The sequence below is a fragment of the Trichosurus vulpecula genome, chromosome 8, assembly GCF_011100635.1.
Source record: "Trichosurus vulpecula isolate mTriVul1 chromosome 8, mTriVul1.pri, whole genome shotgun sequence".
Lineage (NCBI taxonomy): Eukaryota > Metazoa > Chordata > Mammalia > Diprotodontia > Phalangeridae > Trichosurus > Trichosurus vulpecula.
This window is the reverse complement of record NC_050580.1, coordinates 232,375,751-232,401,862: the sequence shown is the minus strand read 5'-3', so window position 1 is coordinate 232,401,862 and position 26,112 is coordinate 232,375,751. Positions and strand designations below refer to the sequence as shown.

Below are 26,112 nucleotides of genomic sequence, written 5' to 3'. Positions count from 1 at the left end.
CCCTCACAGTTCAAAATTCACTGCTTTGGATCTCAAGTGTTTGCTGTTTTCTAATCTGGATATTTGGGGTCATCATTCTGGCTAGAGGTGTACTCCCTCCTAAGGGCCTATTATGCAAATTACGTAAGGCAATAGACAAATTATCCTTCCAATGTCGATATGAATTATTAGAGCTTAATTTTCATTTCATTACCCTTGAAATGTGACCCATTGTCACTTTGAATCTGCATCAGGGTTCCATAGTATAAACTTACAATATCTAGGGTTTTACAGGTGTTTTTCTGAGTTGCATCCTTATAAGGACAAGCCACTAGTACACCTGAATACATGTCAACACATGTACATACATATTTTCATCCTTTATCCTGGGGTAGTGGGCCAATATAATCTATCTGCCAAATTTGGGCTGGAGCTTTTCCCCTCGCTATTTCTCCAGTTACTATCCTAGGAATGGTTCGTTCTTTTTCCAATTGGCATATACAACACTCCTCTGTTATTTGTTTTAACAATGCATGAGAGATACTAATACCTCAATCCTGTGGCCATCGATGGGTGGCCTGGACCCCTAAATGGCCGGCAGTCTGGTGGACCCATTTTGTTAAGGCTGGGTCATCAGTTGGAGGTAGAGTAGGGAAAATATGTTCAGTAGCAATCTTTGCTAGTTGATCCGCGTGTGCATTGTACTCACATTCTGGTGTGGTCAGGGTCGCGTGAGCATCAACATGAAAAACTGACAAACTCGTAACCAGAGACATGTCCCATATATTTTCCCATAACTTTTTACCCCAAACTTGTCTGCCATGAATCTCCCAATTCTGATTCCTCCATACAGGCATCCACGTAGCTAATCCATTAGCTACTGCCCATGAGTCAGTAAATATGTGACACTGTTCTCCTTTCTCTGTTTTGATGGCTTGATGCACTGCCATCGGTTTGGCATATTGGCTACTTCCCCCTATCCCAGAACTTTCCAGAGTTCACCTAGTACAGGGGTTATAGGCTACTGCTTTCCAATGTCTCGTGTCCCAAATATTTTGCTGTCCCATCTGTAAACCAAGCATGTTTCTTCTGTTCCTTGGTTAGTCCATCATATCCATTATTCCATTTCACCAAGGATTGTACCAACCGTTGCTTAGGTTCAGGGGGTTTTTCATTCCCTTCAGTGTCAATGTTCACCACAGATTCATGTAAAGCAGAAACTCCACTTTTGCCTGCTCTCGACCTATTCTGAATATACCACTTCTATTTGATTATGCTCACCTCTTGTGCATGTCCAATTCTGTGGGAAGCTGAGGTACTCGTTACCCAAGTCATAATCAGAATTCCAGGCCTTAATACCACTTCATGACCCAGAGTTTGTTGCTCAGTTTTTACCAAAGCCCAATATGCAGCTAACGGCTGCTTCTCAAAAAGTGTATATTGCATCCCAGATGAAGGTAGTTTCCTTGACCAAAATCCTAAAGGTACACTTCAGCTTTGTTGCTTTTGCCACAAACTCCAATTCACATAGTCATCTTGCACAGTCACTTGTAATTCCACGGGCCCATTTTGAATAGGCCATAAATCCAGGGCTAATTGTATAGCAGCTTTTGCTTCCTCAAAAGCTCTACTTTGTTCAAACCCCAATGAAATTCGTATTTCTTCCTGGTGACTTTATACAAGGATTTCAAAATCTGCCCCAAGTGTGGGATGTGGTGTCTCCAATAACCAAATAGCCCTATGAACTTTTGGGCTTCTTTCTTATTAGTAGGGGTAGGAAAATCCTGGATTTTTTGTCAAGCTTGTGGGAGAATTTCTCACAGTCCTTTATTCTACTGCATCTCCCAAAATTTTACAGTTTGAGCTGGCCCTTGAACCTTTGCAGGGTTAATTTCCCATCCTTTGCTTTTCAGATGGTCAATTAATAGTGTCAAACTCTTCTCCACTTCTTTTTTATTTTCTCCCTGTATCACGATGTCATCTATGTAGTGGGTAAGCTGTATACTAGGTAACTTTAATTCATCTAAATGCTCAGCTAGAGTCCTGTGGCAAATAGTTGGGCTATGAAGATATCCTTGTGGCAGGCATGTAAATGTATACTGTCGGCCTTGCCAAGTGAAAGCAAACTGGTTCCATTGCTTGGAGTCTATTGGGATCTTAAAGAAGGCATTGGCCAAATCAATAACTGCATACCAAGTCCCTTCATGTTTCTGTATTCTCTCTATTAAAGTAATAGTGTCTGGAACAGCAGCATACAAGGGAGGAGTCACTTTGTTCAGCTGTCTATAATCTACTGTCATCCTCCACATTCCATCTGACTTTCAAACTGGCCAGACAGGGTTGTTCCTTGGAGTAGTTGTAGGGACTAACATTCCTACTTCAACACATTCTTTTATAGTACTGGCAATTTCATCTTGCCCACCTGGCACATGATATTGCCTCAAAGTAATTACTTCAGAAGGTTTGGACAAAGTGATTGGATCCACCTTTATTTTCCCCACTAAGACTGCATTAATACCTATTTTCCTCACAGCAAACTGGTATTTCCCTTCAGGTAAATTCAAGGTCATACTGTTCAATATATCTATCCCAATGATGTATTCAGGAATCGGCACAATAACCACAGTATATTCTTTCTTGGGCAACTGTCCAATTTTCATCATCAATTTAACTTGTCTGGCTAATATTTCAGCCCCTCCTAATCCTGTAATGGTAATAGGAGTTCCATGGTTGAACTTGTCTGGATTTCCATATATAAGGGTGGCCTGTGCCCTAGTACATATTAATGCCCTAGTTACTGTACTTGACCCATTTTTCCAATATGTGGTCAAGTTAATGTGGGGTCTGCAATCCAGCCTGTGTATTTCCTTAATTTGGACTGGGGCTTGGCCTGTTTCCTCATATTCCCTAACATGTGATTCACTTGGGTATGAGGCTTCAGGGTCTGTAGCGTCTACAGGAGCAGTTCTTATTTGCCTATTTTGTCTGTTATCAAGTCCTTTGTCTCAGTACATTCTGTACAGTTCATTGGTTGGAATGCCATCTGTCATTTTAAAGTCTACCCCTGCTCTCAATAGAGCAGTGAACATTTCTTTTCTGGTCACTCTATTTTGGCGCCAAATTCGCTGGCTATTCACTCTCCTCTCTCAGAGAGATCTATCCCTTCCCCATTATCCTAAGTCACTTAACTGTAAAATCTTATCTATCACCACTGAAAGACAGCTCCCTATTTCCCCAAGTAACAGAGTCAAAATTAGGTGTTTATAAGCAGGAGAAGCTGTCCTGACTATTAAATTCCTATGAGGGACTCCCGAGGGATCATTGTAATATGTGTTTGCAGTTCCCGTCATGATAGCAGTCCTCATCACCTCCTCCTTTAGTTTTATGATACAATCTCTAAGTGACTACCAGGGTTTATTCTCAGTGGGCCACATAGAATCAGTGGCATATCTCTTATTACATCCCTCAGCGGCTAACACCGACAGATTAGTCTTGCCAGCACCATCTCTGTGCTGATGATATTCCCTAAATGCTTGCTGAACTAGAGGATCATGGCTGATACCTATGAATCTCATACAATCCACCCTATCTACTGATATTCCACCGGCCCCTTGATCACTGAGTCTTACCATCTAAGATATTAATGGTTCTCCCATTCTTTGGGTGAATTTATTCAAAATGTCTGTGATCTCTAGCTGTGAAAAATCTTCCTGAATTTCCCTCATAACTGAATTGTCGCCTTGGGTTTCTGTCCTCCTCCTTTGTATGGGACGAACGTTTGACTGAGTATTTGACCATCTCTCATTCTCTATGCGAGGGACATCCTGAACCCTAGTAGCGCTTTGTCCCTCAGCCCCTGACATTGTCTCATTTTCTCTCCACTCCTTTCCCCTGCCACCATGGCAAGGACAAAGCAGGCAGTCAGGCTCAACCTGGGCTGGTTGAAATGCACTCTTGGCTTATTTGGCCTTCTGTTGCTTCTAGCCACATTAATGGAAAAATTCTCATTTGAATCAGTAGACTCTTGAGCAATAGTTTGTTCTCCTGCTATCTGAGATTCCCCTTCTTGCTGTGGCATAGGAGTGCCCCCATTTCTTTCACCTAATCTCAATCTTTCATATACTAGCCAGTAGGCTGATAACACTATCCAGCTTTGCCTAGATAGTGATGCCCCTGACTGAATTCTAACCTCTTGTAAACATCTTTCCAATTCCCAGGGGTCTCCTCTCTGTAGCCTTGTTTCCCAGTTTTCACAGTCTGGCTCTTTTAGCCCATTCCTTTGCTAGGGAGGAATAAAATGGATCCTCCCACCCCGGGACATTCATCTCTTCCTCTGAAGTTCTTCTGCTTCTAAATAGAGATCTTATACCTAGCAATCCCATCCAACTTGCCACCAGATATATCATTAAGGCAGAATTCATAACTTCAAAGATAACCATGAATATGCCTGAATGGTCCAGAATCGCAGGATATAAGGAATTCTCTAAGCAGAAAGCAGAGGAGTTAAAGCGTTTATTGAAACTCAAAAGTAGCAGACTCACAGACCAGTGTCCTCAATTCAACATCCTGGCAAGAACCTTCCAAAACCAGTATGCCCATCTCACAATAGTGACCAGGGGGCCACAGAAAAACATTATGGCAGCAAGCCAGGCCATACTGGTCCTTCCTCACCGCCAATGTCGCACCTCTGTGAAACTCAAGGAGGAGGAGTCTGGTCCCTGGGCCATGGGCTTATAAATGTAGACCTAGAAAAAGTGTTAGAGGCTATAGAACCCAACCCCCTAATTGTATAGATGAGAAAACTGAGTATCAGAGAAGTTAAATGATCGGCCCAGGGCCACACAGCTGGCACAATTACTGCAGGATGGCAAAACTGAATTTAGGTGCCCAGGAACGCTCCAAACAGCTCTGCTTTCTCCTCATTTGAATTGTTAAGGGGGATAAGAGATACCTGTGTAGATGTTGTATTTCCTAAAGGCAAGGGAATCAGGCTGAAGATAAAGGGCCACATGTTAACAGTAATGAATGTAATGAAAGGATGGCACAGAATCGAGGAGGGGGAAGTAAGAGGGAAGTAAGGCCTGGGGACCCAAGGAATTTTTTTTAATTTCCTGGCATGGCAGCCAATATGGTGAGTCTCATGTGGCCATAGATGTCCCAACTCTGCTGTTGATGCTACATTCTCCAAACGTTTGATCTCAATGGCTTCCAGAATCTTTTGAAGTCTTCTTCCTTAGGTAAAAGTCCTCAAGCCCCTTGGTGGTCTTGGGTAGAAGGGTGACAGGTAGGGACTCTTCTAGTCCAGTGGAGAACATTGGATCAGTGATGTATGCAGACGATATGATGGTTTCCTAACATCCCTTCTTTCTCCCTTTTCTTTTCCCTCCTAGATGAGCTGAGTGTGTGTCCCAAAGGGATTACCTCCAAGGTTTTCCGCTTCAATGTATCCTCGGTGGAGAAAAATGGAACCAACTTATTCCGAGCTGAATTCCGAGTCTTGAGGGTGCCCAACCTCAGCTCCAAACGGACTGAGCAGAGAATCGAGCTCTTTCAGGTGAACACCCAGCCCCTCCCCGCCTCCCATCACTGGTGGCAAAGCTCCTTACCTGATGAGTGAGAGACTTTCCCCTAAGTGGTAAACAACATTGTCCCACTTGGAAGAGAGCTACCATATTCTTTTACTCCCTGATTTCTAGCAGCCTCAAAAAGGTCAGGATGGACCTTGAAATGTGAGAGAAATCTTAAGTCCCTAATTTCCACAAATGACAAGGGCATGCTAAAATGCAAAGAGTCAGAAGATCTCCATTCCAATACCATCTCTGGCACTTACTCCCTCTTTGAAACTTGGCCAGGTTATTCAGGCCTCAGTTTCCCTATCTGTAAAAATGAAGGTATTGGACTAGATGGCCTTTGCAGTCCCTTCCAACTGACTATCAAAACCAATCTCATAAGACTTGTAGGACAAGTGGTATTGTCTCCATTTGTTTGAAGAAAAAAATAGGGGGCCAGAGAGGTTGTGATTTTCTTGAGGTCACACAGCTAATTAGTAAGAGAGCTGAGACTAGGACTTCCCAGTGGAGCAGCCTTTGTCTTTGCTATACTTCTCACACATCCCCCATGCATGGCATGTACTTCCTCCTTACCTCTACTTCAGAGTCTTTCTTTTCCTTTAAGACATAGCTCAAGAACCATCTTTTTTTAAAAAAAACTTTTCTGAGCTAATTCCTACCCTTCTTGACATCTCATTGATTCCTATTGGAGTCTGGGGATGTACAATTCTCCCCCGCTCGCCTCCCTGTGCTCAGTTGGCTCTACCCTGATGTCTAGAATGTACGCCTTCCTTGTAAAATGCCTCTCTTCCTTCAAAAAGAGGCAGCTAGGTGATGTAGCACATAAGAGTGTTAGTCTGGAGTCAGGAAGACCTGAGTTCAAATCCTGTCTCAGATGCTTACTAGCCGTGTGACCCTGAGCAGGTCACTTGGCCTCTGCCTCAGTTTCTTTACCTGTAAAACGGGGATAAAAATAGCACCTACATCTCAGGGTTGTTGTGAAGATAATTGAAGTTTGAAAATCTCGAAGTGCTTTATGTGCTAGCTAGGATTATTATTACTCAAGACACAGCATAAACCTCACCTTCTACATGAAGCCTTTCTGGAGTGCTCTCCCTCTCTGCCCGTGTATCTACTTTACATTTATTCTGCATACATTTCATATAGGTGTGAGTGTATGTTGTTGTTATTGTCCAGTCGTGTCCGACTTTTCGTGGCCCCTTTTGAGGTTTTCTTGGCAAGACACTGGAGTGGTTTACCACTTCCTTCTCTGGTTCATTTTACAGATGAGAAAACTGAGTCAAACAGCGGTTCAGTGACTTACCCAGGGTCACACAGCCAGTGAGTGTCTGAGGCCAGGTCTTGACTCCAGGTCCAGCCCTCTATCCACTGCACCACCTAGCTGCCTGAGTGTGTACACACACACACACACACACACACACACACACACTCTCACATGTACACACACACACGTTCACATGTAAGTATATATGTGTATGCACACACATGTGGGCACATACCCATACACATACACATTTCCCATCTCCCCATAGAATGCGAGCTCCTTGAGGGTAATGATTGCTCTATACTTTTATTTGTGCAAATACAAAGTGCAGGGCTTGGCACAGGGTAGGTAAATAAATATTGACTGATGGGAGTAGGGAAGGGATGGGAACAAGTATTTATTAAGTGCCTACTCTCAGCCAGGGGCTGTGCTGAGTACTTTTCAAATACTATCTCTTTGGGAAAGGCTGTCCACATCCAGAAAAAGAACTGTGGAGTCTGAATGCCAATCAAAGCTTACTATTTGCTCTCTATTTTTTTTTTTTGTTTCTTCTTCCTCATGGTTCCTCCCATGGTTCTAATTCTTCTTTACAACATGACTAATGTGAAAATATGTTTAATGTGAATGTGTATGTAGAGCCTATATCAGATTGCATGCTGTCCTAGGAGGGGGAAGGGGAAAGAGGGGGAGAAATTTAGAACTCAAAATCTTATGGAAGTGAATGTTGAAAACTAAAAGTAAATAAATACTTTTTTAAAAGGGGGAAAACCCCAAATACTTCCTTGATTGTCCTATCTCCCAGCTCTATTATTTCCTGTTTATCTTGTATATAGCTTATTTGTATATACTTGCTTCTTCCTGTTTCCCTCCTTAGGTTGTGAGCCCTGTAAGGTGGGGGTCTGTCTTTTGCCTCCTTCCATATCTTGCAGGCTTGGGCCAGTGCCTGGAACATGGAAGGGGCTTAATAAATGTTGAATGATTGGTTGTGAGCTCACTCCTCTCTCTGCCCCATAGATCCTGCGGCCTGATGAGCACATCGCCAAGCAGCGCTACATCAGTGGCAAGAACCTGCCCACCCGAGGCACAGCCGAATGGCTGTCTTTTGATGTCACTGACACAGTTCGGGAATGGCTTCTGCACAGAGGTGAGCCGTCCCCTCTTCCCCTCTCTCTGACTGGCAGGGATGGCTACTTCTGACTGCTCCTAACTGCCATTTGCTGCCCCTGCCCCATCCACAACCACTTATGCCCAGGATGTGGTTGGTATGGACTTCGCTAAATCTGAGGCTACCTGTGTGACCCCTGTTGTTGCAAACATACAATGGGCCTTGATTTCCTCAGCTGGGGAATATCCCAAGTGGTCACTCCCTTGACCACCTTCACCAATGCAGATTGCAACTTGTCTGTTACTTAAGTCGATCACAGGACCATAGATTTAGAGCTGGGGGAAAAAGAGTCTTAGAGGCCATTAAATCCAGCCTCCCTACTTTATAGATGAAGAAACTAATGCAGAGGATAGTAATTTGCCTAGGGTCGTTCAATTAATAAGTTTTCTGAAGCGGGATTCAGAGTGCTGGGCTGGAGTCAGGAAGACTCATTGGGGTTCAAATCCAGCCTCAGACTTGCTGTATGACCCTGGGCAAGTCACTTAACCCTGTTTGCCTCAATTTCCCCACCTGTAAAATAAGCTGAAGAAGGAAATAGCAAACTATTCTAATACCTCTGCCAAGAAACCCCCAAATGGGGTCATGAAGAGTCAGACATCACTGAAAAATGACTGACCAATGACTGAAGTAGTATTTGGACCTAAAGTCTTCCTAGAGCCAAGTCCAGGGCCTTATCTATTACTCAGACACTGTTTCGATTTCTTAAAAGAGGTAGGAGATGGTAAGGAAGGCTGAGGGTGGTGGGTCAAGGCCCTTCCTGAATCGCTAAGTATCTGAAGGGCACAATCCCATCAATCTTCTCCCAGGCACCTTATTATTTTCTCCTGCTGCTTCCCTGAGATAATACAAACAATTCCCTGCAGAACATGCCCTGGGGCTTCCCATTCAGGCAGAATTTCATAAAAACCTAACAGAAAGGAAAGGCCTTTGAATATTAAATTCCTCTTAGACTAACTGCCGGTTGTTAATTAGGTTCATCTGGATTTCTTTCTATCAGTTTATTTTCATGACCACGGTGCCCTGAGAGCAGTGACCCATATTTCTAACTACCTGGATCTACTTAAGCAAGAGACAGGTTGCAATCTGCATTAGTGGAAGTGGTCAAGGGGGCAGTCACTCAGGGAGTTCCTCAGTTGTGAGGAAATCAAGGTCATTTGTATATTTCCATAAATAGAGTCACACAGGGGGCCTAGGGTTTAGGGGAGACCATTCCATCCACACCTCAGGCATAAGTAATTATATAACACATGTTTATTAGCTTTTCTTAATAAACGTGAGTCCATTGGTAACTAATCATAATGTTCTGTTACTAGAGCTTTGTTTCCACAAAGACAAATATTTCCATCAGTGAGGGAGGTAAAAAACATGTCTTACATTTATGTGGCATTGTATATTTTTGTTGCACTTCCATATGTTAATTTGACTATCAAGAAAATAACCTTATAGGGTCGGTAGGGCATGTGGTAATGTCTCCATTTGTTTGGAGAGAAAAAAACTGCAGGCCAGTGAGTTTGAGTGACTTTTCTAAGGTCACACAATTAGTTAGCAGGACGGGACTTGTGTTGTTGTAGAGTTATTTCAGTACGGCTCTTCCTGATTCTATTTGGGGTTTTCTTGGCCAAGTTACTAGAGTGGTTTGTCATTTCCTTCTCCAGTTCATTTTACAGATGAGGAACTGAGGCAAACAGGGTTAAGTGACTTGCCCAGGGTCACACAGCTAGTCTGAGGGTAGATTTGAACACAGGAAGATGTCTTGCTGATTCTTAGCCCCCTGCTCTATCCACTGCTCCACCTAGCTGCCACAGCTGGAACTAGACTTTCTTACTCCCAGTGAAACAGTCTTTCACTTTGCTATAATTCTCACACAGGACATTCTATTCCCCATCTCTGCCTTTACATCAACCATCACTCATGCATGGAATGCATTCATTCTTTACCTCTACCTCAGAATCCTTCTCTTTCTTTAAGACACAGCTCAAGTACCATTTTATATTTTTGAATGAAATTTTATTTTTTTCAATCAAAGAAACTCTGGCTTCCCTCCTTCCTACCTCTCCTCCCACTCTGACCTGAGAAAGAAAGAAAAACAAAACCCCTGTTACAAACATACATACTTAAAGAGGCAGCTAGGCAGTACAGTGGATAGAGTGCTGGGTCTGGAGTCAGGAAGTCTCCTCTTCCTGAGTCCAAATCCAGCCTCAGACACTAGCTGTGTGACCCTGGGCAAGTCACATAACCCTGTTTGCCTCAGTTTATTCATCTGTAAAATGAGCTGGAGAAAGAAATGGCAAACCACACCAGTATCTTTGCCAAGAAAACCCCAAATAGGGTCACAAAGAGCTGGACATGAATGACTGAACAACAAAAAGTTAAGCAAAACAAATTCTTGAATTGTCCATGTTAAAAAAAAAATTCTTTAATTTGCATTCTGAGTCCATCACCTCTCTTAGTCTATTTTATCATGAATTCTTTGGAACTGTAATCGGTCATCGTGTGAGTCAGAATGCCCAAGTCTTTCAAAGTTGTTTGTCTTTACAATATTGTCTTTGTTGTAGAAATTGTTCTTCTGCTTCCATTCATTCCATTCTGCAACAGTTCAAACAAGTCTTCCTAGGTTTCTCTGAAACTGTCCCCTTCATCCTTTGTTCCAGCACAATAGTATTATATCACATTCAGATACCATAACTTGCTCAGTCATTCACCAATTGATGGGCACTTACTCAGTTTCCATTTTTTTGTTAGCACACACACAAAAAAAGCTGCTATAAATATTTTTGTATAAATAGATCCCTTTCTACTTTCTTTGATCTCTTTGGGGTTTAGAGCCAGTAGTGGTATCTCTAGATCAAAGGATAGTCAGGGTTAAATAACTTTTTGGACATAGTTCCAAATTGCTTTCCAGAATGGCTGTGTGAGCTCATAGCTCTGCCAACAGAGCATTAATTTACCTGTTTTCCCATAGCCCAAGCACCATTTTCTACATGAAACCTTTCTTAATTCCCTCAGCTGCCAATGCCCTCCCATACAGACTACTTGCATTTAACTACTTCATATATAGTTGTTATTTATTCACTTTACATTTATACTGAATACATTTAAATATGTACTTATCTCCCTCATTGTAATCTAAGCTGCTTGGCCTGCCCAGTGGTAGGCACTTCAATCTTGTAATTTTAAAATCACACATATCTCGAAAGCTGAATTGTTAGCTTACCCAGTATCATGATAAGTGAAATGCCACAAAGTTAGAATCATTCTGGCTCTCAGGGAATGTGGGGACATTGGCTCTGTCTGTCTCCACCATCATTTATCTGTTTTCTTCCTTTTCATGCTACATGTTTTTTTTAAATCTTTCCCTATGACTTCCTGCCTACTTTCTTTTCAAGACCTCTTGCCTGGACCAAGGCCTAGTGGACCTGGCCAGACAATTTTCGATATGTATTGGTCTCTGTTTTCACCAGATCCATACCTGTCAACTGTACCCATATATCTCACCTTTGACCTCCTTACTCCTAGAATCATACAGTCTTTGAGCTGGAAGTGACCTTTGGATGTCATCTAGTCCAGCTTGTCACACCCAGTGCAGAAATTTCAAATATAGCGTTTATGGCACGGTTATCCTTACTTTCCTTGAATACTTCCAGTACTGGGGGAGAGATCACTGTTACGCAAAGTGCCTTGATAAACTACTCTTGTCTCCATCTCGCTTAATTGGATAAAAGAGTCTGCTAATTGTATGATTAGGAAAAGCCTCTTTGATTATGACCCTAGATCTGGCTACACACCCAATTGAAAAAGGCTTCTCCCAATCACATGGTTAAGACCGGAACTGGTATAGAATGTCCATGCATGTTCCATGGTCTGTCCAAGACACTTCCATTCCAAGCCCTTGATACTCTCTTGGAAGTTGGCTCCTTAACCTCTCCATACAGGAAGACTTTCATCCCAAGTGACCCGTGCATATGCCATTTCCTAGGTGTTCTGCACATGGGTCAAACCCCAGTTACACAGGGATGGTGATTAGAGCCACAGGGAGTAAAATGACACACCTCTTCCAGAACAATGGCAGTATTGATTTGATCATGATTCTAGGATTGAAGAGGGAAGGTTGTACACTCCTGGCGAGGGTATCCAGAGGATTGCTTAGGTATAGGAGGTTAATTCCAGCATGGCTACCATCTCCCTGAAACAGTGCCTGAAATATTGTCTTCTCTTTTGCCTCATTTCCAGTTTAATTGTTGATTTTTTTACTATGTGCCTGGTACATAGTAAACACTTAATAATTGTATCTTGATTTTTTTTTATTTTATTTTAGACTTAAGGGCCAGAACACAAATACAGAATAGAGAAAAGAAACAAAAAATATCATAAACTTAAATACAAAGTAAGAAAGAAAAAAAAAGCCTGTCATGTACATAGCAGAATGTAAGAGAGGGTTCAAAATATATAACAATAAATTTCCATTTCAAGAAAGCCTGTATATATATATATATATATGTATATATATATATATATCTTGATTCTTAATCCCTCTTTTACATTCAACCTTCTGAAGTAATTTATTTTGCTTATGATTATTCCCTCTACAACTTTACCCTTCTTTTTAAACACCTCTCCTTTTCTTTCCCTATCTTCTGTCTATTTCCCTCTTGATTTTTATGTATTACCACACCAAAATATGTGTATCAACCTTGCTTTGTCTGGCTCAGAGTGGAGTGAAGTTCATGTGATTCCCACTGCCTCAATTCGTTTCTCCAGGTTTGTGAAATCTTTTTATTGTGCACTCCAATTTTGAGACATTTTTCTTCCTTCTTTCTTACTTAGTATATTCTTTTCCCTCTCCCTTTTCTGTCCTCTCTTACAACCATCAACAAAACAATACTACCTTCAAGATCTTAGCTCATTTTATTTAATTCCTTCTATAACCCTTGAAAATTATGAAGGAGTCACTTGTCTCTTCTCCTGATCATCTAGTCCCTCCCAACTGCCTAAATTATTTATCTTCCTAAGTTTTTCTTGACCCCTATGTTTACATTTCAAAGGATCTATCAAGCTTTGATCTTTTCATCAAGAATGTTTGAAAGTCCCCTATTCTAGTAAAGATTCAGATAATTATATTCAATTTTGTAAGATGAATTACTCTTGCTCGTGAGCTTTTATTTTTTGCTTAAGCTTTTTATTTTTTGGAATATATTCCAAGATTTTCTCTCCTTTAAATTAGTTTCTATCAAGTCTTGTATGATCCTGACTGTGGTTTCTTGGTTTTTGAATTCTTTCTTTTGCTATTTTTTTTTCTTTAACCTGAAACCTCTGGATTTTGGCTATAACATCCCTGGGAATTTTCATTTTGGGATTTCTTCAGATGACCAGTGGATTGTTTTTGTTGTCACTTTGCCCTCTAGTCTTAGTAAATATGGGATGTTTTCACTTATGGTTTCTTGAAACACATTCAGGATTTTTGTTTCGTCAAGGTTTTGAAAGAATCTGATGATTGTTACTGTACTTGACATGTTTTCTAGGACATTGTTTTTGATGGTTACCTCAAATTTTCTTCTATTCGTTCGACCTTTTGATTTTATCCTTTTCACCAAATTCAACAAGCATTTATTAAGTACCTATTATGTGCCACTCACTGTGCTAGATATTTGGAATAGATAATAAATAGGAACTGGAAAAGAGCTGTCCTATAATTTCTATTTTTTAAATTCTAAACTTAAGAAATATCAAATAAAAGTAGTATTACTATATACAAAATAGAATGGGGAAAAAAAGAATTGTACACGAAGCCACAAATCTCTATAAAATATAGCTTGTTTTCCTTTTAAGTATATGACACTTATATTTTCTAATTTTTTTATAGCTTCATCAAACCATTGAGTTATATTTGATCTATTTTAATTATCAAGGAGTCCACTATTGAATAAGGTTTTCTACTATCTGACCTAAGCTATTTATTCTTCTTCCAGTTTTTTTCCTACAGAACTCTCATTTTATTTTTAAAAAAATCTCCTGCATCATTTCTTCCAGATACTCTTATGGTCCTTGTGGCCAAACTATTCTTTTTTAATGAGACTTTTCTAGTAGCTCTTGTAGAGCTATTTTCTTCTGAGCTTTCTTTTTGAGGATCCCTTAATTCATAATATTTCTTCATAGTGTTCACTGACTTCTTCTGTTATTCATATCTCCAACCTTAGGTCCTGATCTGGGACTTTGTGCCAGGATCATTCTCTGTCCCTTTCCATACTCTTAGATAGTGTAGTCAGGCTCTGTTTGGACCTGAACTCAATTTTCTTAGTTCCTGCCACTGGCTGGGCATACCAGTAGGCATCAGTGTACCTTGTTAGAGGACTCTAGTTGGTTTCCCAAAAGGGACACTGCTGTAGTCTTCTATCCCCACTGGGGTTTCCCTGATCAGAGATGAACTGCAATCTTCTGTTTTTCCTAGAGTTCCTGGGGACTATGATAATAGCTAATATATATAGTGCATTTAAGTTGACAGAGTACTTTAGATGCATTATCTAATTTGAATCTCTCAATAATTTTTTAAGGTAGATACAAGTATTATCCATTTTACAGGTAAGGAAACTGAGGGTCAGAGAGGTTAAGTGACTTGTCCAAGGTCTATGTGTCACCAGTAAGGTGACTCCCCTTGACTTTCATGCTATACATTATGACTAATAGATGCCCAATAGGACAAGTATATGAAGAATGCAAATTGCCCAGCTTATGATTTACCATTGGATGGAACTGAATTAGTCTATCAGTCTGCTGTATCTTGGATAGTACTGCAGATGGACAATGGACTGGGACTCAAATTGAGTAAGAAAAGAACAGGTTTTATCCCTTTTGGGAAACTGCATAGTGCTGTTACTGAACCCAAGTTGCTCCCTGATATCAAAAACAAAGAAAGCAAAATCCCTTTTAACATTGATACTTCCTTGCTATATGAACATGAATCATAGAACACTATACTTTCTGAAGAATCAAACCCATACATGAACCAAAAGGCAAAGTAGATACGCATGGTGGGTATAAATAGGTGCCCACATATGGCAATAGATAACTCATAGACTAGAATTAGGATTAAAAAGATAGCATAAAGAATATGTCAAATTTAAAGAGGAGGTAAGCTTGTCATGTATTATTGAGATGAAGAGATAATGCACTGATACCCATGAAATATTAAAATATCTACAGCAGGGTTTTTTTAACCTTGGGTCCATGATCTTTTTTTGAAAATTGTTAAATTGTATTTACATGTAATGAGTTTCCTTTGTTATCCTATATATTTTATTTTATGCTTTTAAGAACTTTATTCTGAGAAGGAGTCTATAGGCTTCACCAGACTTCCAACAGAGTCCATGGAACAAAAAAAAGTTAAGAGCCCTCCTCTATAGTAAAGCTTCTGGCAAGTTGAGTACACTGACTATTGGGGAGTTTTAGAAGGACCTGGATAAAAATAGCACAATAACAGATGGTATGAGTGGGTTATGATCTATGCTGACAGAGGGAATATCCACATTGATGAGGTTGAGAACCCATTGAAAGATTATACTCAATACCATACCCTTCTCCAAGCAGGTAGTTACATAGTCTCCCTTCATCTCAAACTCTTCTATGAGTTTTTCCTAATTAGAAGATAGAATTTTCTTGTAATCCCACCCTCTTTGTCTAAAGAGTTCCAATTCTTCCCCTTTAAGCTGCCAAAGAGTACATATATTCTTTTATAATGTTGTAGATAATAACAAGTAGCCTGCATTAAAGCCTTACTATGATGCTTCACTGGGACCTGAGGATGGCTCTGGGTTCCTGAAAACTAGGGTGGAGAAGCACCTGCTTTGGTAGAGCTAAGCTTAAAAGGCTTTTGAGCATCGATCCAGTTTCAATCAATCCTCAGAAGTGGTCACATTATTTGAATTTGCATGGCATATTTCTATTGGGCTGGAACCAATGGATGTATTTCACAAAATTATAACTTTGAATAATGTGAATTAGAATACATATGACCACTTCTGGGGATTTATTATTTGCACTAATTGGAACCTAACAGCTGCTACTTTAGCTGACGATTCACCAAAGCATGTTTGTTTCCAATAGCCAGAAATGTATTTAAAAAATGAATGTCTGAAACAACTGGGGAGAAAGTCTTTGTAATAAAAACTTCCTTAGAGCAGGGAGTATTCTACAAAAGTCTATTATACATATGAAAGTGCCCCCTAAATACTCATCATATGTTGATCTTTTCATAATAAGAAACGAAATTGCCCTCTAATAGATTTATTCATTGATGATGCTCTTAGTAGCTACTAATGCATCCTAGAAAAAAGGAAAGGAGGATTCATTCTGAATTTTTTTGTTATTCCTAGGAGGACATATTTTTATCACTGGAATTATTGATAATGTATAACCTTAAGAGCAGAAACTAGGTCTCATTTATTCTCGGATCTTTCACCCCTTTCACCCCTGACCCCTATCTAGCACAATACATAATATATAGTAGAGTCTATTTAAGGCCTATTGAATGAATGAATAAGTTCTTGAAATTTCTTTTCCCACCAAGGGTAGATTGCCTACAATAATTAGCTCTGGGGACTTCTTCACATCCCATTATATTTTATCTTAGTCTTTACTCTTGAAAGGAGTCTGGGTCTACATCTAGGCTGGCTGTATATATCCCCAGGAAGCAAAATCTGTTTCTCATAAACCATATCTTTCCTCCACAGAGTCCAACCTGGGACTAGAAATCAGCATTCATTGTCCATGTCATACCTTCCAACCTAATGGAGACATCTTGGAGAACATTCACGAGGTGATGGAGATCAAATTCAAAGGTAACAGTGCAAATCCATACAGATGGGCCAGGGGAAAGAAAGGAATTAGATGGGGAAGTTTCTGGGCAAGATTCCAAGAACAGGAATAGAAGGTTCAGACACAGAACTGTTTGAGTCCTGTGTAGTACCTCCCAAAGATATGAGTCTGAACATTAGTTTAAAAATAACAACTCATTTATCTAGGCCTTAAAGGTTTTCAAAGCATTTTAAGTATTGCCTCACTTGATTCTCACATCAACCTTGTGAAGTAGATGCTATTTTTTAAATTTAATTTATTTAATATATTTAGTTTTCAGCATTAATTTTCACAAGAGTTTGAATTACAAATTTTCTTCCCATTTCTACCCTCTCCCCCACTCCAAGATGGCATATATTCTGGTTGCCCTGTTCCCCAGTCAGCCCTCCCTTCTGTCACCCCACTCCCCTCCCATCCCCTTTTCCCTTCCTTTCTTGTAGGGCAAGATAAATTTCTATGCCCCATTGCCTGTGTATCTTATTTTCTAGTTGCATGCAAAAACGTTTTTTTTTTGTTTTTGAACATCTGTTTTTAAAACTTTGAGTTCTAAATTCTCTCCCCTCTTCCCTTCCCACCCACCCTCCCTAAGAAATCAAGCAATTCAACATAGGCCACATGCGTATCATTATGTATAACCCTTCCACAATACTCATGTTGTGAAAGACTAACTATATTTTGCTCCTTCCTAACCTATCCCCATTTATCCAATTTTCTCCCTTGACCCTGTCCCTTTTCTAAAGTGTTCGTTTTTGATTACCTCCTCCCCCATCTGTCCTCCCTTCTATTTTTTATCTTCTTCCTCCTTCTTTCCTGTGGGGTAAGATACCCTATTGAGTGTGTATGGTATTCCTTCCTCAGGTCAAATCTGACGAGAGCAAGATTCACTCATTCCCCCTCACCTGCCTTCTTTTCTCTTCCTACAGAACTGCTTTTTCTTGCCACTTTTATGCAAGATAATTTACCCCATTCTATCTCTCGCTTTCTCCCTCTCTCAATATATTCCTCTCTAATCCCTTAATTTGATTTTATTTCTTTTAGATATCATCCCTTCATCTTCAACTCACCCTGTGCCCTCTCTCTCTCTTTATATATATATATATATATTATATATATACACATACATATATACATACATACACACACATATACATACACACACACACACACATACATATATATATATATGATATATATATGCATATTCCCTTCAGCTACCCTAATACTGAGGTCTCATGAATCAAACACATCATCTTTCCATGTAGGAATGTAAACAAAACAGTTCAACTTTAGTAAGTCCCTTGCAATTTCCATTTCTTGATTACTTTTTCATGCTTCTCTTGATTCTTGTGTTTGAAAGTCAAATTTTCTATTCAGCTCTGGTCTTTTCACTGAGAAAGCTTGAAAGTCCTCTATTTTATTGAAAATCCATATTTTGCCTTGGAGCATGATACTCAGTTTTGCTGGGTAGGTGATTCTTGGTTTTAATCCTAGCTCCATTGACCTCCAGAATATCATATTCCAAGCCCTTCGATCTCTTAATGTAGAAGCTGCTAGATCTTGGATTATTCTGATTGTGTTTCCACAATACTCAAATTGTTTCTTTCTGGCTGCTTGCAGTATTTTCTCTTTGATCTGGGAGCTCTGGAATTTGGCAACACTATTCCTAGGAGATTTCTTTTTGGGATCTATTTGAGGAGGTGATTGGTGGATTCTTTCAATTTCTATTTTGCCCTGTGGCTCTAGAATATCAGGGCAGTTCTCCTTGATAATTTCTTGAAAGATGATATCTAGGCTCTTTTTTTGATTGTGGCTTTCAGGTAGTCCAATAACTTTTAAATTATCTCTCTTGGATCTATTTTCCAGGTCAGTGGTTTTTCCAATGAGATATTTCACATTGTCTTCCACTTTTTCATTCCTTTGGTTCTGTTTTATAATATCTTGATTTCTCATGAAGTCACTAGCTTCCACTCGCTCCAATCTAATTTTTAATATAGTATTTTCTTCAGTGGTCTTTTGGACCTCCTTTTCCATTTGGCTAATTGTATTAGGAGGGCAAAGTTTATAATCTCAAAGAGGATCATATATATGTCTGAAAGATTCAGAACCGCTGGATATAAGAAACTCTCAAAGTAGGAGGCAGAAGAATCAAAGCATATATTTAGGCTCCACAGTAACCAACCCATGAACCAGCATCCCCATTTTGACATATTGATCTAAAGCTTCCAGGCCCAATAAGTGCGCCTCACAAGAGTAACCAGGAGGCTACAGAGAAGCATGATGGTGTAAAGCAAAATCATGCTTCCCCCTCTATGGTAAAAAGATTACCCACTGGCTTCAAGTCCTTGTTCAGCTTCCTCCCGTAGGTCAGCTCTGCTACCGGCAGCTCCTGCTTCGGCTGTAGCTGTAGCTGTGGCTGTGGCTGTGGCTGTGGCTGTAGCAGCCTCTGGCTCCAATGGAAGCTGTTTTTAACCATCCGGCTTCTGCAGGGGAGTAAGGTACACCGGGGAAAGCACAGGTTCTTTCAATCTGCTTAAGCAAGGTGAAGGGGTTGACCAGGAAAGCACAGGTTCTTTCGATCAGCTTAAGCAAGGGAAGCAAGGTGAAGGGGCCGACAAGCTTACTCCAATCCGACATACAAACAGCATTCAGTTCAGGGGAAAAAGCCAAACTAGTCAAGGGCACTTGTTGACCAAGTGCTAAGGAGCCCATTTTTGGTTACCAACACACTAATTCTGCCTTTCAAGGCATTTTTCTCCTCATTGGCTTTTTGGAGCTCTTTTGCCATTTGAGTTAGTCTATTTTTTAAGGTGTTGTTTTCTTCAGTATATTTTTCAGAATTTTTTTGGGTCTCCTTTAGCAAGTCATTGACTCGTTTTTCATGGTTGTCTCGCATCCTTCTCATTTCTCTTCCCAATTTTTTCTCTACTTCTCTAACTTGCTTTTCCAAATCCTTTTTGAGCTCTTCCATGGCCTGAGACCAGTTCATGTTTTTCTTGGAGGCTTTTGTTGTAGGCTCTTTGACTTTGTTGACTTCTTCTGGCTGTATGTTTTGGTCTTCTTTGTCCCCAAAGAAAGATTCCAAAGTCTGAGACTGAATCTGGGTGTGTTTTCACTACCTGGCCATGTTCCCAGCCAACTTACTTGACCCTTGAGTTTTTCAGTGGGGTATGACTGCTTGTAGAGTAAACAGTACTATGTTCCAAGCTTGGGGGTATGCGCTGTTGATTTCAGAGCTATTACAGCCAGCTCTGCCACACCAGCACTCCTCCTTCCCCAAGAACCCCCAACCTGGACTGGACTTAGATCTTCAGCAGGCTCTCCACTCCTGCTCTGATCTGCCACTTAATTCCTCCCACCAGGTGGGCCTGGGGCTGGAAGCAACTGCAGCAGTAGTTCTGTAGCTGCCTCACCTCCTCTGCCCCCGGGGCAGTGGCTGAACTGCGAACTCTATCCCCCTGTCTCCAGCAGCTTTTCCCACTAACCTTCTCTGTTGTCTTTGGTGTTTGTGGGTTGAGAAGTCTGGCAACTGCCACAGCTCACTGATTCAGGGCACTAGGGCCTGCTCTGCCCGGCTCCTGGTCTGGTTGGTCCCCGTGGCCCAAGCTGGGCTCTGCTCTGCTCCCCTCCCAGCTCTGTGCACGAAAGACCTCACCCAGCAACCATCCAGGATGTCCTGGGCTGGAGCCCTGCTTCCCTCTGCTATTTTGTGGGTTCTGCAGTTCTAGAATTGGTTCAGAGCCATTTTTTAGAGGTTTTTGGAGGGACTTGGCAGGGAGCTCACGCTAGTCCCTGCTTTCCAGCCACCATCTTGGCTCGAATCTAGTAGATGCTATTATTATCTGGTTGGTTTGTTTGCTTTTTGGTTTTAGATTGGTTTTTGTTTTTGTTTTTAGCCAATGAGAAAACTAAGGCTCCAAAGAGCTAAGTGACTTGTCCTGGGTCACTCAGCTAGTAAGTATCTGAGGCAGGTTTCAATCTCAGGTTTTTCTGACTCCAAGTCTTGCATTATATCTATTATGCTTAACCAAATGTCTCTACCTTTTGCCAATCTCAAGTTCATCTCTCTTAAATGATGAACATTCTACAATATGAACTATCTATTATACTCAACAAGTAATTACTTTTCATTAGAAAGAAGACATTCTAATAGGCAGGCATATGAATTCATTCATTCAACAGATATATATGCCTATATATACATACCTATATACGCATATGCATGTATGCATATAATTCCCATATGGTTCATGCCTGATAGTTTCACGTATATATTGGAACAGTTGGGTAGCACAGTGGGTAGAGTACCCAGACTAGAATCAGGAAGACTCATCTTTCTAAGTTCACATCTGATCTCAGATACTTACTAGCTGTGTGACCCTGGGCAAGGGTAACAACAGTACTACTTGCCACTACTGTGGCTGTGTAAGGCCAATAACACCAGCACGTAGGAAGGCTGCCAGCACAGGTTCTTTGATCTGCTTTTCTAAGGAAATTAACTTTAAGGGGTTTACAATCTCACTTTAATTAAACATACATATATAATTCACTTAGTTCAGAGGAAAAAGTCAGCACCCTGAATTTCAGAGAAAACACAAACAGAAATTACAAACAGAGAAAATAACACAAATCAACAGACAGGCTACATACATACATAGTTACCAGAGAGAGAAGCACCAACATCTGGATTTTCAAAGCCAGGGGACTCCTTCACAGCTACCTAGAGTCTTGTCTGGTCAGACCACACAACACTATTCCAGTGAGTTGAGCCTTAAACAAAATGCTAACCTCAGAGTGTATACACACACACACATACATATATATATGTATATATATGTATAAATACATACACATATATGTATATACACATACCTCTTCTGGGTCAGAGGGCTTCACAACTCTTGAGGCCATCACACCTCTTGAGAGCTAAACACCTCTTGTGATCTAATTAGTAAAAGGGTGTGGGCCTTCCTACAACCAAATGCAAGACTCACTCAAAGGCACTTGATTGCCCCAGTGCTGAGAAGCACTCCAAAAGAAAAAACAGAAAAACTCCCACCTTGCTTGCCCTTACAGCAAGTCATTTCACCCTGTTTTCCTTAATTTTCTCATCTATAAAATAAGCTGGAGAAGGAAATGGCAAACCCCTCTAGTATCTTTGCCAAGAAAACCCCAAATGGGGTCACAAAGAGTCGGACATGACTGAAAATGACTAAACCAAACCTATGTGTACAATGTTGCTGGGTTCCATATTTTTTATACTGTACTTATGTTTAAATGTGAAGTATATAAAAGTCATTTCTGTATCTAAATATGTTTCTAGGAAGCTTTGCTCAGATGTGCTTACTGGTTTTCAGCTAAAGTTGCTGTTTTTTTCCATTCATTTTCCCACCTTTGGTAATTGAGGCATGCCCGAGGTCAGGCAAGTTATCCAAGGCTGTGGTTTGGCCAGGAGATGATACAGAAATCTCTTGGCTTCCTGCCCTGGGCAGTATTCTTAACCCCTATGGGTTCTATTTCACAGCCTCTTCTTCTAGAATGCCAAGGATCTGACAACTTAATCATATAATCTTAGACTTGCAGAACTCATGCAGGGAGATGTAGAAGGATGGTATAAATAGTAGCTTCTTTCCTATGGGCAAGGCCAGGGGTGGGGAACCTGTGGCCCTGAGGCCACATGTGGCCCGCCACACTTGAGGACCTAGAAGGCCACATGTAGCCTTGAGGCCTTTAATCACTTCAATCTGGTGGATATTGATCTTACTCTGAGACATTTCTGAAAGGTGATTTTACTACCTGTTCTACTTAGTCTAAGCAGCTACGTGGCAGAGTGGGTAGAACACTGCGCCTGGAGACTAGAAGATCGGGGTTCAAATCCTGCTTCAGACACTTACTAGCTGTGTGACCCTGGGCAAGTCGCTTAACCTCTGTCTGCCTCAGATTCCTCAATCATAAAACGGAAATGATAAGAGCACCTACCTCCCAAGGTTGTTGTGAAGACCAAATGAAATTATATTGGTATAGCACCTGGCTCCTCGTAAGCACTTAAGAAATGCTTGTTCCCTTTCCCCTCCCCCTCCCTTCCATTTTTCTATCACTACCATCTCTCATGATCCTTACAGCTACTCACCCTTCCTAAGGCTTAGTTCCCACTTGTAACCACATAAGTGAGTTTTCTCTTTTCCTTCAGTATAGAAGAACATAAAAATGTCTTCATCAGCTTGGCAACATTATTACATCATGTTTCAGCCTTCTCTTTTTCCAGTGACGAAGTCCAAATTCCTTTCTGTTTTCTTCACAGTTACTATTTTTCAGTCTTGCTTATCCTATTAGTTATCTTACTCTGGACACCATCTATCAAATGAGAGAATATCTGTATTCCTACTTTTAAACTATAAAGCACGACATAAATATAAATTGTCATTATCAATGACCAAGTTTCTTTTTTTAACACAATATTTTATTTTTCCCCCAATTATATGTTAAAATAATTTTTAACATTTGTGGTTTTTTTTAAAGTTTTGAGTTACAAATTCTATTTCTTCTACCCTCCCTGAGATGGTAGGCAATCCGATATAGACTATACATGTGCAGTCATGCAAAACATTTCCATATTATTCACTGAGCACAAGAAGACTTGTACAACAACAACAAAAGAAAGTGAAAAATAGTATGCTTCAGTCTGTACTCAGACAGCACCAGTTCTAAAATCTCTGAAAACAGACAGCACGTTTCATCATGAATCCTTTGGGATTGTCTTGGATCATTGTACTGTTGAGCACAGCTAAGTCACTTGATTGGTCATCATACGATATTGCTATTACTATGTACAATGTTCTCCTGGTTCCGCTCACCTCACTCAGCATCAGTTCATATAAGTCTGTCCAGGTTTTTCTGAAACCATCCTGCTTGTCATTTCTTAGAGCACAATAGCAATTCTTAGCCGTCACAAAAAGAGCTGCTATAAATATTTTTGTACAAATAGGTCCTTTTCCCTCTTTTTAAATCTTTTTGGGATACAGACCTAGAAGTGGTATTGCTCAAAGTTCTATTCCTTCTACCCTCCCTTCCCTGCCCCCCCACCCCAATGATTTCATTGGTATAGGGAACTCTTGAGTGAGGTAAACTTCCTTAACCAACTTTCTCTGCAAGCCGTAGTCTTATAGAGATGCCTGGAACATTGCATTAAGTGACTTGCCCAGTGCCATACAGCCAAATACATGTCAGAGGAGAAATTAGAACCCAGGTCAGCCTGACTTTGAGGGCAGCACTTTTTCTACTATTGTTGCTGTTCATGTAAGAACTTTCTCATAATTAGAGATAAATGTGGAATGGGCCGCCTTATGCAGTAGTAGAACCTCCTTCATGGAAGGTGTTCAAGGCGGAGCTGGGACAAAAGCTTGTTGGAAGATGTTGTAGGGTGGGACTAGATGTGCTCTGAGATCTCTTCTGGCTCCTTAACTATAAGGGATATCATCTCAGGAGTATCATGCAAGAATGTTGCCTTCCCAGATGTTAGACTCAATGAACAACAGATCCATGAGTATTCACAAGTGGCACTGAGCTTAGAAGCTGACATCTTAGGACTGTCTATCTGTTCCATGGGCATTCACACACATGAATCTTTTTTTTTTGGATGGGAGAAGGCAAGGCAATTAAGGTTAAGTGAGTTGCCCAAAGTCATACAGCTAGTAAGTGTGTCAAGTGTCTGAGGCCAGATTTAAACTGAGGTCCTCCTGACTCCAGGGCTGGAGCTCTACTCACTGTGCCACTTAGCTGCCCCCCACACACATGAATTTTGAGGAGTATATATCGTTACATTGGCATCAAGTTTTTATATCTTTAGCAGCCATGTTTAATACTGTTTACATATAAGAAGTGTTTCCTTTTTAAAATTTTTATTGCTAATCCTTTTTTATATATTACCTACATTTCCCAAAACATCCCTTCCTTCCCCCTTCCAGAGAACTCTCTCCTTTGTAACAAAGAAGAAAAAAACAAGAACCATTCTGGTAAACTATTAACCAAATCCAACATTATATTCAGTGTTCCATACCCATAGTCATTCTACAAAAAAGGGAAGGAGGTACATTCTCATATCATTTGAATATAAGTTCCTTGAGAGTAGGGATAGTTTGATCCTTTGTAGGTGCTTAATAAATGCTTTTTGACTGATTGGTTGATCCCTTCTCTGAGGCCACTCTTGGTCATTATATTACTTTGTTTTGATTTGCTGTTGTTTCTTTTTACATGGTTGTAGTTATTGTGTACATTGTTTTCCTTGTTCTGCTTACCTCCCTTTAAATGGTTCATGTAACTTCCCTGATGCTTCTCTGTATTCTTCATATTCACCCTTACTTATTGGGCAGAAGGTGATTCCATTACATTCCTATACCATGATTTGTTTTGCCATTCCATAACCGATGGGCATCACTTTGCTTTGAGGTCTTCACTTCTACGAAAGTGCCACTCTAAATATTTTGATTGTGGATGGTATCTTTCTTGTTCTCTTAAAAATCCTTGGGTATATGCATAGCAGCAGAATCCCTACTCTTGTGCCTTCTATGAATCATCGCTATTGTTGCTACTTGGATGAAATGTATGAGTGATTTTAAGCCCAGTCTTCCAGAATAAATCACTACTCCTTTTTCAGTGCATAGTTTGAGCCAGAATGGAAGAAGAAGGAAACTTGTTGCTAAAAAAAAGTGCCACCAAATGTGACTTTTGCTTCTTTCAAGTTCATCTCTCCCAAATGATGAACATTGTACAATCCTTTCCATTTAGGTGTTGACAGTGAGGAAGATTATGGGCGTGGAGACCTTGGGAGACTGAAGAAGCAGAAGGATCACCACAATCCTCATTTGATTTTGATGATGATCCCTCCACATCGCCTTGACAGTCCAGGCCAGGGAGGCCAAAGGAAGAAACGGGCTCTTGATACCAACTACTGCTTCAGGTAATCCTCAATCCACACGGGAAGTTCCCCTTGTGAAACAACATTATGTGAAAGCAGACTCCTTTGAAGGGGTCAGTAAAGAAAAGGAAGAGAGATATCAGAAAACAGTGGACAGAGAGCTAGTCTCAGAGTCAGGAAGGCCAGGTTTCAAGTCCTGTCTCTGACACATATTGGCTGAGTGACCCTGGGCATGTACCATAGGTAAGTAACTCTCTGACTATCAGAAGAGTCACTGATCTGTATTGGAAAAGGGAGTTACCACGAAGGAGTCCCCTAAACCAGTCAAATCACGGGTCCAGCCAGAAAACCAGAGACAGAGAGACAGAGGGAGGAA

At 40.6% G+C, this 26,112-nt stretch overlaps 1 protein-coding gene across 1 annotated transcript in view; it reads left to right on the top strand.

Annotated features, from left to right (window-relative positions):
- TGFB3 (transforming growth factor beta 3) overlaps window positions 1-26,112 on the top strand; it is a 48,617-nt gene that overhangs the window by 16,715 nt on the left and 5,790 nt on the right. The window contains exons 3-6 of the mRNA XM_036734451.1: window positions 5,370-5,533; window positions 7,828-7,957; window positions 16,702-16,809; window positions 25,607-25,778. Coding sequence (XP_036590346.1) covers window positions 5,370-5,533; window positions 7,828-7,957; window positions 16,702-16,809; window positions 25,607-25,778 — 574 coding nt within the window. The remainder of the gene's footprint in view (window positions 1-5,369; window positions 5,534-7,827; window positions 7,958-16,701; window positions 16,810-25,606; window positions 25,779-26,112) is intronic.